The following is a 13,129-nucleotide window of genomic DNA, read 5'->3' as shown; positions in this document are numbered from 1 at the left end:
TCAACAGTCGTGATTAATCCTGCACGAAGCATGAAGTGATTTGTTTTATCTGGCTTAGAAAAGACTACTGAAGGGAACTATTAAAGAAGCCATCAACTATGTCCAAGAATACCCATGGTTCAGTTTATTTGGAACTGTTAAACTCTATTAAAAACAACCACAAATATTCATAGCTTGTGTACATATAGGCAAATGCACCGAGTGGAGCTGATTACTGACACCGTTGAAGCCTGGCCTGAGTAACACTGGCCGTAAGTGACCAGCGGATGAACACAGATACTGCACCTGCTTCCACTACGTGACTGAAGTGAGCCAGGTGTTTCAGGAGACTGAGAACACAGCTAATTACTGGACTGACTCAGGTAATTATAGAGACTTGTATATGACACGGCCTATCATTTAACACCTTTTTGCAGTGGCCTTAAATGAACATGGAAGCAAAGATGATGCCACAATGGACCTTTGATTGCAAAATTCAAAACCTCTATAGATCTTCAAGCATTTCTTCAAACATCTTAAAAAGAAAATAGTTTAGTTTTGTTGTGTTTAATGCCATTACGGTTTCATTTTGCGTCCACGTGCAGAATATTGTTAAAAAACAACTGCCTTTACAGAGTATTGAGTTTGCTCTTAGGAAAACCTGCAATGCTTTTAGTGACGTGAGATGAGAACGGCGTCCTGTTTCCGCATCAGAAAAATCATTTCGCTTTCAGCTGTCCTGATATCAGTCAGCACTTGCTAAATTAATGAAAACCTCATAAAGCAGAGCTATATTTGGGTCACTGCTCGGAAAACAGACATAGTAATCTCCAGTATTTAGAGAATTTGTCTCGAATTGCTTTTTCCCCCCTGCTTTTTTCTTGCCTTGTTTGTTTTAAGATGTGATGCCTGAGGATTTACATTTAGATTAAAAATACAATACATTTCTTTTAATTACTTAAAAAAGTCCTTTCTAATTCAAAGTCAACGTGATAAATACAATAAAATACTGTTTAAAACGCGGGTCTTTTACAAGACACGTACACTAGATGTGAGTCACAATCCATCTGAAGTGATTCATTTTAAGCTTACACAAATGTAGTCTTTTATTTAGTCTGGAAATCTGTCAGTGTTAATAATTATAAGCAGAGCAAATTCAGGCCACAGACACTTATTTCCAAAATGTCAGATTGGACAGCCAATATCTGCTGCCAGAACAATGAATGCATTTTTTGACTAAAATGAGGCTTCTACAACGAGGTTATTATTTAAAATAATATTGCGATCCCAAAGATGGTTGCGGTTGTACCTGACATTTTCATGCCTCTTGACATAGAGGCTTTTGAAGTTGTTATCTTTGACGAGCCGTTGTTGCTCTTCTTTGTCTTTACAGTCTTGCAAGCGCTCCATTATTGCCAGTTTCATCTTCATGGAGATGTAGACTGGCAACACAGACTGCAGCAGGTTCTCCTGGAAATACAAACAGACACACACACACACACACACACACACACAATTAGTTACATAAGTGCAATTTAGGAGAGTCAGGCTTATTTGACTGCTGCACTCAGTATACAGCCATGAGTGGTCAGGTCCTGTAGTGAACAAAGGTCTACCAGAAACAGAAAGGGTAGAACAGAAGACATCCACAAATATGATGACCAGAACACAGGAAGCAAAAGCTCCAATTAAAACATTTTTTTTCCTGTGACCATCTTTAATTCTGTCTGTAATCACATCATACTTTGAGTCCCAGTCTGTATCAGTCCTATTATTTCCTCAGCACTGTCCCCACACCTGTGAACCTTTACTTAGCATTCAGAGCAGGAGTGGTTTATATAGAGACCAGAATATTCACACTGGGTTAAAAATGGTGCAATGGCACCAAACACATACAAATCATGCTGCTATTGCATCTAGTCCATGATTAACATGAGACAGCAGAAGAAATATGTGTATAGCATGAGCCATAATACCCTGAGGCCTGAGAAATGTTCAAAGTTCGACTGCTTCATTAAGACACAAATCTGACTTCCAAAGAAATGATTAATCCCTTCTCACATCATATGAAGGGCGGCAGGTTACATCATCTGACTACGCTGGCTGAGACGAGGCTTGTTATATTTTAATTCAACAAGTCACTGCAAAGTGCTTCAAATATATTTCCTTTAGTCAGCGAGGTAAACGTATCATTGGCATTTTAAAAATCCTTCAAAACACTAGAGCAAGAGTACTTAGTCTTTTTTGCTAATTGACTTAGGGGACAAACCTTTGTAATTGTGATGACAATAATCATGAGATCTGAGTAAGATATTTGTACAGAAAGCATTAAAATGAAAAGTTGATGTGCAGTTCTTTGTGCATGAATAAATTAGTTGACCTATTTATACATTTTTATGCCATATACATAGGCATACTATTACAGTGATGGATGCTCATGTTAAACCTTTTTGCAACTGACAGCGAATCAGAAGAAATTTTACGAGAAAGGGGAGGAGCGCAAACAACTTCGTCATTGTATTGCTACAACACTGATTGTCTTCATAATCTACAACAGGGGGTGCCCAATCCCGGTCCTCGAGAGCTACCATCCTGCAGCTTTTAGATGCATCCTTGTTCCCACACACCTGAATCAAATGAATGGCTTGTTATCAGGCCTTTGCCAAACATGATGGCATGCTGAAGAGGTAATCAAACCATTTGATTCAGCTGTGTTGGAGTAGGGATGCATCTAAAAGCTGCAGGATAGTAGCTCTCGAGGACCGGGATTGGGCAGCCCTGATCTACAATATTGCTCTATTTTGGGACCCTTTTATTTACTTCAGCTAATCAGGACCTGGCAAACCTCCACTCGCTTGGCACAGAGATACCACTACCACACTTCATGGCATGCAAGGTATGTTATATACCAGCTGATTTGTGTCTAAATTTAGTGCTTTAGTAGTTTACATGTGAGAAATGTCTCTGACTTTTTGGAAAAGCCAAGTGTGTTGTCACAAGACTTATTTCCCTGGAGGGTTTGTGGACACTCTCCAAGCTGTCAAAACATATCAAGGACCTGAGAGAATGAAAATTAATTTTGAGTCTCATTTTTTTTAGTCCAAATACTCACGCTTTTTTTTTTCTCAAATTAATTTAAAGGGAAATTAAGAAGTAAGAACACACACATCCATTTAAATGAGTGTAAACAGTAGACAACATACAGTTGTGTCTTCTTAATTACTCAAAAAGCTTACACATAAAGATTACGGTCACCCATTTACACAAACTCTCATGATAATTATACTTGTGCTGCTACACACAAATATATGGGAAGTTTTTTATTTGTTTGTTTGTTTCAGTATCTGGATTGCGGACACCTCGACATGTAGAAAGGAGAAGCCGGAGCAGTAACAACAGATCGTCTGATTTGTGGATCTCTGATGTACCTCCTGAGTCACTACCACTCCGAAGTAAAAACAAATAATCCACATGTAGTAATATTTAAACACAAACAATGTGGGAGAGATCATGAGGGTTAAGAACTCACCTAAGGCAAAGCATTTTATGTGTTAGTCCTTACAGATGCGCGTGTGTGTGTGTGTGTGTGCGCGCTCATGCTTCCTCCTCTCTGCAACAATATCACCTGCTTTTTAGTCACAATGGAAAATATTTATCAGAAGAAAAAAAAAAAAAAAAAAAAGAAAAACCTCTCATAAAGGGACCTTTGCACAGAGGACCGTATGTAAAGTGCTTCTGGAAATGTCATTCTTTATATAATGTGTACATGTGAATGAAAATGTATATGAACGATCCCTAGTATGATACTTATTTTAACATGTATAAACATTGTTATTAAACCAATTTTATTAATGTTGGTTTCACATGGGAGCATAAACAAACAGTTTGAATATCATTTAGATGTCCTTCACACCCTGCCAAGAAGCATTTCGGGGGAACATACTGGGCTTTTCCCAGTGGAATTGACACAGTGTGCGATTGTCATTGGTTCCTCTTTTTATCTCGCTCCCTCCCTTCCCCTCTCCTCCCAGCCACAGTTCAAAACAAGAAGAGAAGGTTTGAATGTTAACGACTATATCATTCCTTTTTTTTCCTGCTAGGCAACACTGAAGCCTCCCTGTCAGCATGTTTTATGTCCTCTACTAAGCAACAGTCAAAACAAATGATAAAAGGGGGAAATTGTTGCAAAAAGGCTCCTGAAGTAGAAGAAGTCAGCACAGATGCGTGTAATTTAAAAGGCATCACAGGAAAATCTAATTTGAGAAGGATTTGGTAGTCCCATTGAAAACATTCATGGAAGAGTCAACGTAAGGGCAGCCAAAGGCAAAGCTCAGAAATTAAATGCAATAAAATAATAAGAGTACGGCAATAACGATTATGATGAGCTATTTTCATTTGTCTGTAATGTTTGTTTACATTCTGTGAGGGTTCAAAATATAGACAAAAACTGTGAAATCTCATGATAAAGCACCACGTTACCCAAGCCACTCTTTATCCAGTCATTGCACTGCAGACCTATTTGCAGAAACAAATTTTCATACAACACACATTAAAGCATGCATGCCACACAATGAAAGCCACTGTATTACCTGTTGTCTCTTTTCTATCTCGAGCTTCATCCGCATTCCCAGGGACCTCAGGGTGTCCTGGAAAGTCTGCCTCAGGGTTTTCTCCATTAGGACTTTATGAAAGGCTCCCACCACACTGCCGCACAGAAACACCACTAGGTTGGACAGGAGCTAGAGAAAGAGGCACAGCAGCAGATGTTAGAGCTCAAGTTGAAACACTTGCTATGCACGAACACACACACGCAGGCATGAATCTGAACCTCTGTGTGCCTGCTGGAACGGGACATTACAAATTAATGATACTCAAGTTCCTACGTCAATGGCTTTGGCTTTCTACTGGTCCATTTTTTTGTGTTTAACTTGGCCAGTAATAAACACAATATTTTGACACCATCACATCACACACTGAGATTCACATCTGTAAGTTTTCAGTGTTTTCTGAAGGATTCCTATGTTCTTGTAATTATGAACTGCAACTTGCCATTTTCCTACAAATTATATTGACCTGAAGTGCTGAACACATTCTTCACACTAAAGCAACAATCACAGACTGATTAACATCACAGAAGCAGTAAGAACTAGAATTACTAGAACAATTCGAATGGTTTTACCTGGTTGGCAAGGTAACTGGTCTCTGTGCTGTAAACTTTGAGGTGTATCGTGATGGCCAAAATGTGGGACAGAGAGGAAATGATGCTCAGCACTACAGCGTCCTTCATCTGGAATGGCAGCATTGTGTATACAGAGAAGATGATGAAGAGGAATAAAGGCACCTGGGAACATATAGGAAAGGACTGAGTCATTTCAAATCATTCCTAGTTTTTGGAACAATTACATCATCTGGTGTTTAGTCACAGATCCAAAGCTAAAAGACATTTCACAGCTAAGCTGTAGAAGATTTATGAGAAGAAAAAAAATCCGTTTTACGCAACCAAACCAGCAACTTGGTGAGAATTAGAAAGTATAAATATTCATCATTTTTTTCTTCTAAATGGAAATATACTACATGCAGAAACAAAAAAAACAAAAGCTAATATTGAATGTCCATGATGTTCTTGATCTCACATAGCACTGCACAGTCCCTGCAACCACTAATGGAGATTCAAAATCAGTTATGCAAAGAATAACTCTCTAAACAAACACCAGTAAAGTCAACCTAGGCATAAGTTCACTTAAGATGGATGGAGGCAAAGTGAAAACCTGCCCTGTGGTCTGAAATTTACTTTTGGAAAGCATCAGTGACGCACACCGGTCTAAAGAGGACAGGGACCATATGGGTTGTTAACAGTACACAGTACATAAGTAAGAGAGCACCATTAATGCACAACAATATAAAAGATGCCAGGAAAAGGTTGTTAAACTTATGACATTTTCAAGAAAAAGACTGTCAAAAAATTTCCATATATTTCTTAACAGCCTTGGTTTGTAGCAGAGAGTCAGATATAAAACCGATGCCTGCGGTCCAGGCCTGTTACCCACTGATAATGTTTGGGACATTACGAAACCCAGCAACAGAAGGGAGGGCTTCAGGTGTTGAGGAGCCGACCACCTCGATGAAAAAAATAAATAAAGGAGAAGGACAAATCCAACACAGTGGGAAACATACCTCGTCCCTGAAATTTAAAATAAGCGTAAGGTCCTGGGTTTGAATCCAATGTGTACTTCTGTGTAGGTGCCTCTGGGGGTTCTCTAAAACTACTCTGGCTTCCTTTCACAGTCGAAAGATAGTTAAAGTGGCAATTCTATATTGGTCGCAGGTAAAATGTAAGTCTGAATGGTGCCTGTGCTAAGCTGCAGCCCTCGATTGGACAAGCAGGAAAAAGTGGATAAGTGGAAAAATTGATTTTTAAATTTTTATTTCTACCATTCAGTGTATTGTGTTTGTAGTTTTTCTAGCAAATATATGGTTTTCAGGACTAAATGATTTAAGTATTTGTGTACATTTTACACAGCTTCCCAAGATTTTTGCCTCTGGAAAAGGCTTGCATTACTTCAGTTTAAACTCTGCTGTAAAGTGAAGTTACCTGGTCCCAAGGTAAGACAATAGGTCCACTGAAGATGAAGGTGTAGCCCAAGGTGAGGTGTGTTGCCCATACAATCAGGCCTAGCAGACGCCTCCATCGCTGTGCGAGTACGTCTGTACACACCAGCACAAACACAGCTAGGAACACACACAGGCTGGCGCTCACCACACTCACAAAGACATAATGTTTGTCGGCTCCCTATAACAGAAGCCAGGGAGAGAAAAATAAAAACACAATTTGTTAAACTCTTACAGGGTTGCTCAGTGTCTTTCAAGCCTGGTTGAAGATGATCAACACCTTATCCTCAACCAGGTTTCCAAGGTTTAAATTACAACATATTGTTTAGATAACATCTTGGAAGTTTGCTCAACTGAAGCAGAGGTTTTTCCACAGAGGACTGCTGTATAACATAAGTTATATCACAAGTATTTACAGTCAGATTTAACAAGAGACAGCTGCTAGTATTTAAACACATTATAAGGCAAGTTTCAGGTCAGTAGCTGTCAGTAGCTACATTTGTGCATGGGCCACAGGTGTATCAGTGGCAGAAGAACTATGTTAGCCATCTAGTATGAAGAAGCGCAACTAATAATAGCACTTCCTGCAATAACCACCTTTATTTCCCACAAGATGAAAAGCAAACATTATGGATTTTGCCAATAATGTGAAGTATTTGTAAATTTTGTGTGAAAAATCTATATTTTCACCTGCTTGCATGTACTGTAGAGTCTACTTATATACTTTTTAAAAAATATTTTAACGAGCAGCTCAATAATTTTTGTATTGTTGGTGAACTCGTACACTGCAGTTGAAGCTGAAGGTAAAAATTTTTTTAAAAAAAAAATCAACATAAAATGCTCCTGAGAACAAAGGCCTATGTGAGATTACTGCGTGTTTTTATTCACAGTTGTCTCTGCTTCATGTGCTGTTGCCTCCAGGTCAACATCTCCCTAATTGAGTTACTGCACAGTGAGAAGCTGGCACAAAAGGGGGGGAAAAAAAGAATGCATTTGTGAAAAGAAGAGCGTTTTTGTGTGTGTGTTTGTGTATCAAAAGCGTAGGTAATTACATGCATGAGAACAGCAGTTCGTCGATGTGTGCACATGATGTGTGATTGCCTTGGCGTTAACTGGGAGAGAGAGTAGGTGTTGGAGGGAGGACACAAGAGAAAGTAAGGGGTTAAAAGAGCGCTCAGGAGTGAGACAGAAGCACAAAGTCAGAGTCAATAGATCTCTGAGCGGAGAAGGCCATCTCTGCATTGTATGTTGATCTTTCTGGTTACCATGGCAGCACTGGAAAAGGCCAGATCTCAACTAAAGCATTTTCCGCTCCCCGTGTAGATGCGAGTCTTGACAAAACCTTTCTGACGGCAGCAAAAGCACAATTACTTCGTTTCAGCTGCGGAGAAATCCACGTGAGCAAATACGGCTTTAATGTTTAACATGTGGCACACCAAGGGGGGGGGGGGGGGGGGGGGGGGGGGATCACACAAAACTAGCCAGGGTGTTTAAAGTTCTGTGAGACTTTGCACTGATCATTCTGACTTTTATTTCTGTGATTCAGCATCATCACTGACATTCGAAAAAGGGGCGTTTTGCAGTAAGTTTAATAAAAATGAAAGCAACTATATGGAGACAGCAAAAGCAGGTTTCAAGGCCACAGTGAATGCATTTATAGGAGTTACATATTTAGGTCTAAGAGTGTTATTATACATGCTATAGCCATTGTATTTGGATAAAATTTAAAGAACCTTCCAGGCAATCAGGACCCGAGACAGGTGTTAGAAGACACACTTTTAATGCCAGTTTTCTCTAGTTTTTCCTTCATTTATCATCCAATATCCACGACTAAAGAAGAGTTACATAAGTCGAAAGTGACTGCCTGACATTGATGGCCACCCCCTAAGCGACACTGTGCCCCTCCTTTGCATTTAATAAGTGTTATACAAGCTCCAACCCAACATTTTCTCTTAACTCCTTTGTACCCCTGGCAACTGCATGCGCAGAAGAGAGGACAGAAAAAAAAGGAGTGTGTAATGGTATGCCAGGGGATTGCTGAAGGTGTGAATAGATTTTACATATTTTGAAATCCAAATGAGAAGCTACATGTTACCAACATGGACGTGCGAGCGTGAATGTGTGTAAAGTGGATACAAGAGTGATGGAACCAATGTTTGAGAGAGACATGAAAAAAAGGAGTGTGCCAAAAAGACTGCAGCAACACAATATAAGGAAGGTTAAAATGATTTTTCCAGCAGGAGAAAGTAATATAAGCTACGGTGACAGAAGCTGTAGCAGCTGCCTGCCATCATGCCAAAAATCAACAGCATGCCGCTGAACAGCAGAACTCAATGAATACATGTCTTTTCTTGTCACGGTAGGAAGCACAATTGCAGTCGCTGTGCTCTGACAGCTGCATTGTTTTAAACATTTTACTGCATGTCTTAGTTTTCTCTTGATTTGTTTTATTCTATTCAAATCTCCAACAAAGTTGATGCAAGTTTTAACTGCTGGGTAAAACAATTAACAGAGAGAACGTGCCTCAGAGGAAAAAAGGAACTAAACGCAAGTATTTCTGAGCCCTCTCTAGCCAACCTTGACCTCACATCTCTCTGTGGATAAACGAGACACTGAGACAACATACACTTCACGTCGTTTCCTGCACAAAAACATTATAACCTTATATAATCTTGAAACTGAAATTTGCATTCCCCATATTCATGCCTACTTCAGATACATCCTCCTTCACATCAAAACAGTTACACAATCACTCACTCATTCACACTCCTCTACATCTGTACCCACAGTGCTTTATTCAAGCAGCTATCAAAATAGAGGAGTGTTGTTTTTTTCTCCCACATTTTCACTGGTGACCTAAGGTTTCAAACTGAACATCCAGCCACATCCTGCTTCATAACACAGCACGCTACTGCTGCTGTCCTAATGTGCCAAATCTCTCCCCCAAACACCAATCGACTAACTAAAACTTATCATCGTTAAAGCAGGATGTGACAGGTCTGTAGGTCTTTAAAATAACTCTCAAAGAAACATAAATGATGTTTCATCGTTGGTGCACGTCAATACTTGCAACAGCAATTTGTGTCACCTAGCAATAAAAACTAACAGTGATGCAAAAAGCAGGAAAACTGCAGGTGTGTTTGTATGTTGGCTCAGCAGGTTCTTTCCTTGACTAAATAATAAACATCTTCTAAGACGTGCCTTAAAACAACACTTGAACCAAGCTGAATCTAGAGCATCTTAATTATTAACTGCATACTGTCTTGGATGAGTGATTTCTTTAATTTGCTTTTCTAACATATTTTCATCAATTAAAAGGAAAATGCCAGGTAGAAAAACTGAGTTTATGACTACAAGAGCTGCTGTTTATGTGTAGCATCTTGGTGCCATTGTCATAAGAAACCATGCTGTGAAAGTCAGGTTGTGCATTTTGCATTTTTTTTTTCAATTTAATTGTTATACAACAGTTTATGGAGGCTACCAATTTTCAGAAATTCAGTTATTCCTTACACTCACTGCATTATTCCTAGATAGGCAAATCAGTAAGGCTGATTTAAAAAACAACAATCTGAGTTCCAGTAAGTTTATAGCATATTTGGTGATTTAATCTAATCTAGTCAAGCTACTTTGCAAGAATTACTTGAACTGGAACTTGCACTGGATTCCACTTTCTTGATTCCTACTGTGCCACACCGGAAACACTTTGCACACAAAATGCACCACGTGTGGCTGAAAACCTGCATGCTGGATTCAGCTGTTGGGTAAAATCTTGGCAAAGGAGCCAATTTTCATGACTCAACAGTGCAACCTAGCAATCATATTTTGGAGGATTTAAATTATAATGTCAAGTACAATTAATAAAACCCAGGTGCCCATATCTTAGTATATGAAAAACTGACTTAAGACATTTTAATACCAATTAATACCTTTTATGCAGTTGAAGCCCAAAGATTAGTCACATGAAGGAATTCAAAAGAACTATTGCTCATTTCCAATGACTCCCCTCCTCTGCCTCAGAGGTCATGAATATAATCACTGTATTGTTAAAAATCACAGACTGGGATTCATATTTAAAAGGTATAATGCTTTCCAGTGTTTGCAGTCAGTGTAACTTTTAAACAAATGTGTATGTTAAAACTCACCAATCGGAGGGCAAAGAACAGAATAAGGAGAATTACACAGCAGAGCATGGAGAGGCCCAGCAGGAGTACCAGCGGCTGATACTGGCTGATGCAGGAGTATTTGCGGTAGAGTGCCTCATTTCTGAGCTCCTGGTCATTCAACAGGTACTTTCCCTTGGCTGGCATGGCTAACACTTTTTACAGAGGCATAGCAGGTGTTAACAAGGACTCCAGAGGGTAGGAGCATCTGTCTCCACAACTTATTTTGTGTGTGCAGGTTAGAAGTTTGTTTAAAAAAATGTTCAGAGTTATAGATCTGCTAGTGGCACCTTCCTAGCTGATGAAACTTCTGTCTTTCCGGCGAGGCATCTTGATTGTTGTTGCTTCTCACACTTTCGTTGTGGTTCTCTCTGATAGATTTCTTCTCAGTCTCTCTTCCTCTTGGCCTCTCTTGCCCCCCCTTGCTAGTCCTTTTGTGGCTTCTATCCTCTGTCTGGTGTTGGCAGGCAGACCCGCTTCATCCTTTGCCAGCTACTGTGCTGCTCCCTTCAGTGAGTAATAAGCCCGGGAACGACAGACACAGAGGAGGAGGGGAACAGAGTTTAAGAAAGGGGAGGAGAGAAGTTTGGAGGAAGAGCGGGAGGGAAACAGGAGCCGATGACGGAGCAACAAAGGTCAGTCGTGATCCCACCAGGATTTAGGATTTAACTCAGCACAGAGGTCGGGAACTCCAGTCCTGCAAGGCACCTGAAGGATGGAAGAAGGCAAGACAAAGGAAAGAGAAAAAAGAAAATGATAAAGATTTTCAAAATCACACACACAAAATCACAAAACGAACACAGGTTTCATATAAAACATGGCAAAAAAATTAAGGCTCAATTGATTTTAAGGGCTTTTTCATATGCTTTACACTACACACAAGGGAACAAATAGTCAGGCACTTTATGGGCTCATAAAGAGATATCCAAATCAGTCACAGAGCACAGGTTTACTCACACCTGAACTCTCATACTTGTGTAAAATCTATGCATAAAAAACCCTGTCTGCTATGTGCAGGATCCTGGCTCTCTTCTGATCAACTTTCTGTTAGATCTGAATCAAAGATCCAGATGGTTTTAAATATTTTTCATTTTTCATTCTAGGAGAAATTAACCTTTGACAACTGGGACAGTCGCTGTGTGACAGGTGGGGAGGCTCCAACTCCACTGGGACCCAGAACTGGATAAGCCAAAAATTATGGACGGATGGCTGAATGGATTCTAAGGGAAGGTTCGATATTATTTCTTTTCTTCAAGTAAGCAACGTTTGGTCTCTGTTTTTTTATTTTTTGCAAAACACTGCTTTTAGCTTCTCAGAGCTCATAAGTGTCGGGTTTATTATTATTTTTTTCTCAATTTTTTATAATTGCATTATTCTGGATACGAACCAAACGTCCTCACGTGTCACTCTGACCTCTTCCCAAAACATTTTCTACTCTGCCAAATGCAGCATGTCTAGCATATTTTTATTTTAACAACTTCTTGTGGAGGTCTACTACATGAATTGTTGAGCTGCTTTTACAACACCTAAAATAACGTTTTCAATACGGATCAAATTTACGCCTGATCTCTTTAGAATTTGTGATTACACCAGTGTTTCTAAGTTTTACAGGAAGCAGCCATATGGATGACCACAGTGGTCACATTAACTGAATAATACAAGCTTCTGAGCTCCTGTACAGTTATGCAAATTATTTATCTCGCATGCCTGCTCAACAAACAAACTAAAGAGCCAGACAGCTACAGCTCAGCTTCCAGTAACAAAAGCAGACAAAGCACAAATTTATGCTTCCTATAACTGTCCGCATGTAAACCAGAACATGGCCTAAATACCTGCTCTACTTTTGAAGAAAACATTTGAGCTGAGGTCCTCACAACCATATGCTAAAAACCAAAGAGAGCAACTGACCATCGTTTTGACAAAATTTAACATAATCCTTCTAAAAGCTGACATTTGAAATTAAATTCCTCAAAAAAATAATACAAAAAAAAAAAAAAATCAAAAAAATGAAATAAAATACAAAGGGGAGAATTTGCACGTTGTTGTCCATTTCTAAGCAACAGAACGAGAAGGTGCTGTCCTGAAGCTCAATAGAAGCAGTTTGAACTTCACACCACTGTTAATAGAAACGCAATTTCATTGTTCTTGACAATGACAATAAATAAATAAATACTAAATAAAACCTCATTTCCTCCACTTGCTTATATCATTGCCCCAGTGTGCAGTGTGTGGAAGACACCACTTCATACTTGTCTCTCGCATAGCAACTGAAGCAGATGCCATGTGCCATAAAAAGAGCTGAGGGAAGAGTAAGGCAGAGAGAAAAAAAAAGCAGTTTAAAGTGAAGTGAAACAGTCCAGACAGTGTGTCTACGAGGGAAC

The 13,129-nt window shown here is 39.4% G+C and overlaps 1 protein-coding gene across 2 annotated transcripts in view; it reads right to left on the bottom strand.

The window, feature by feature from the left end:
* Positions 1-13,129, bottom strand: part of adcy7 (adenylate cyclase 7) — a 62,834-nt gene that overhangs the window by 21,475 nt on the left and 28,230 nt on the right. For both annotated transcript variants that reach the window (XM_085447756.1, XM_085447835.1), the window contains exons 2-6: positions 10,731-11,456; positions 6,572-6,769; positions 5,159-5,320; positions 4,569-4,718; positions 1,289-1,449 (exon numbers count right to left, since the gene is read on the bottom strand). In XM_085447756.1, coding sequence (XP_085303882.1) covers positions 1,289-1,449; positions 4,569-4,718; positions 5,159-5,320; positions 6,572-6,769; positions 10,731-10,895 — 836 coding nt within the window. In that variant the 5' untranslated portion in view covers positions 10,896-11,456. The remainder of the gene's footprint in view (positions 1-1,288; positions 1,450-4,568; positions 4,719-5,158; positions 5,321-6,571; positions 6,770-10,730; positions 11,457-13,129) is intronic.

Source organism: Copadichromis virginalis, linkage group LG1, assembly GCF_057382275.1.
Source record: "Copadichromis virginalis isolate Kocher_CV1m ecotype Utaka linkage group LG1, C_Virginalis_male_GT1.1, whole genome shotgun sequence".
NCBI lineage: Eukaryota > Metazoa > Chordata > Actinopteri > Cichliformes > Cichlidae > Copadichromis > Copadichromis virginalis.
Note: the sequence above shows the minus strand (reverse complement) of the source record. Positions and strands in the feature narration are given on the sequence as shown.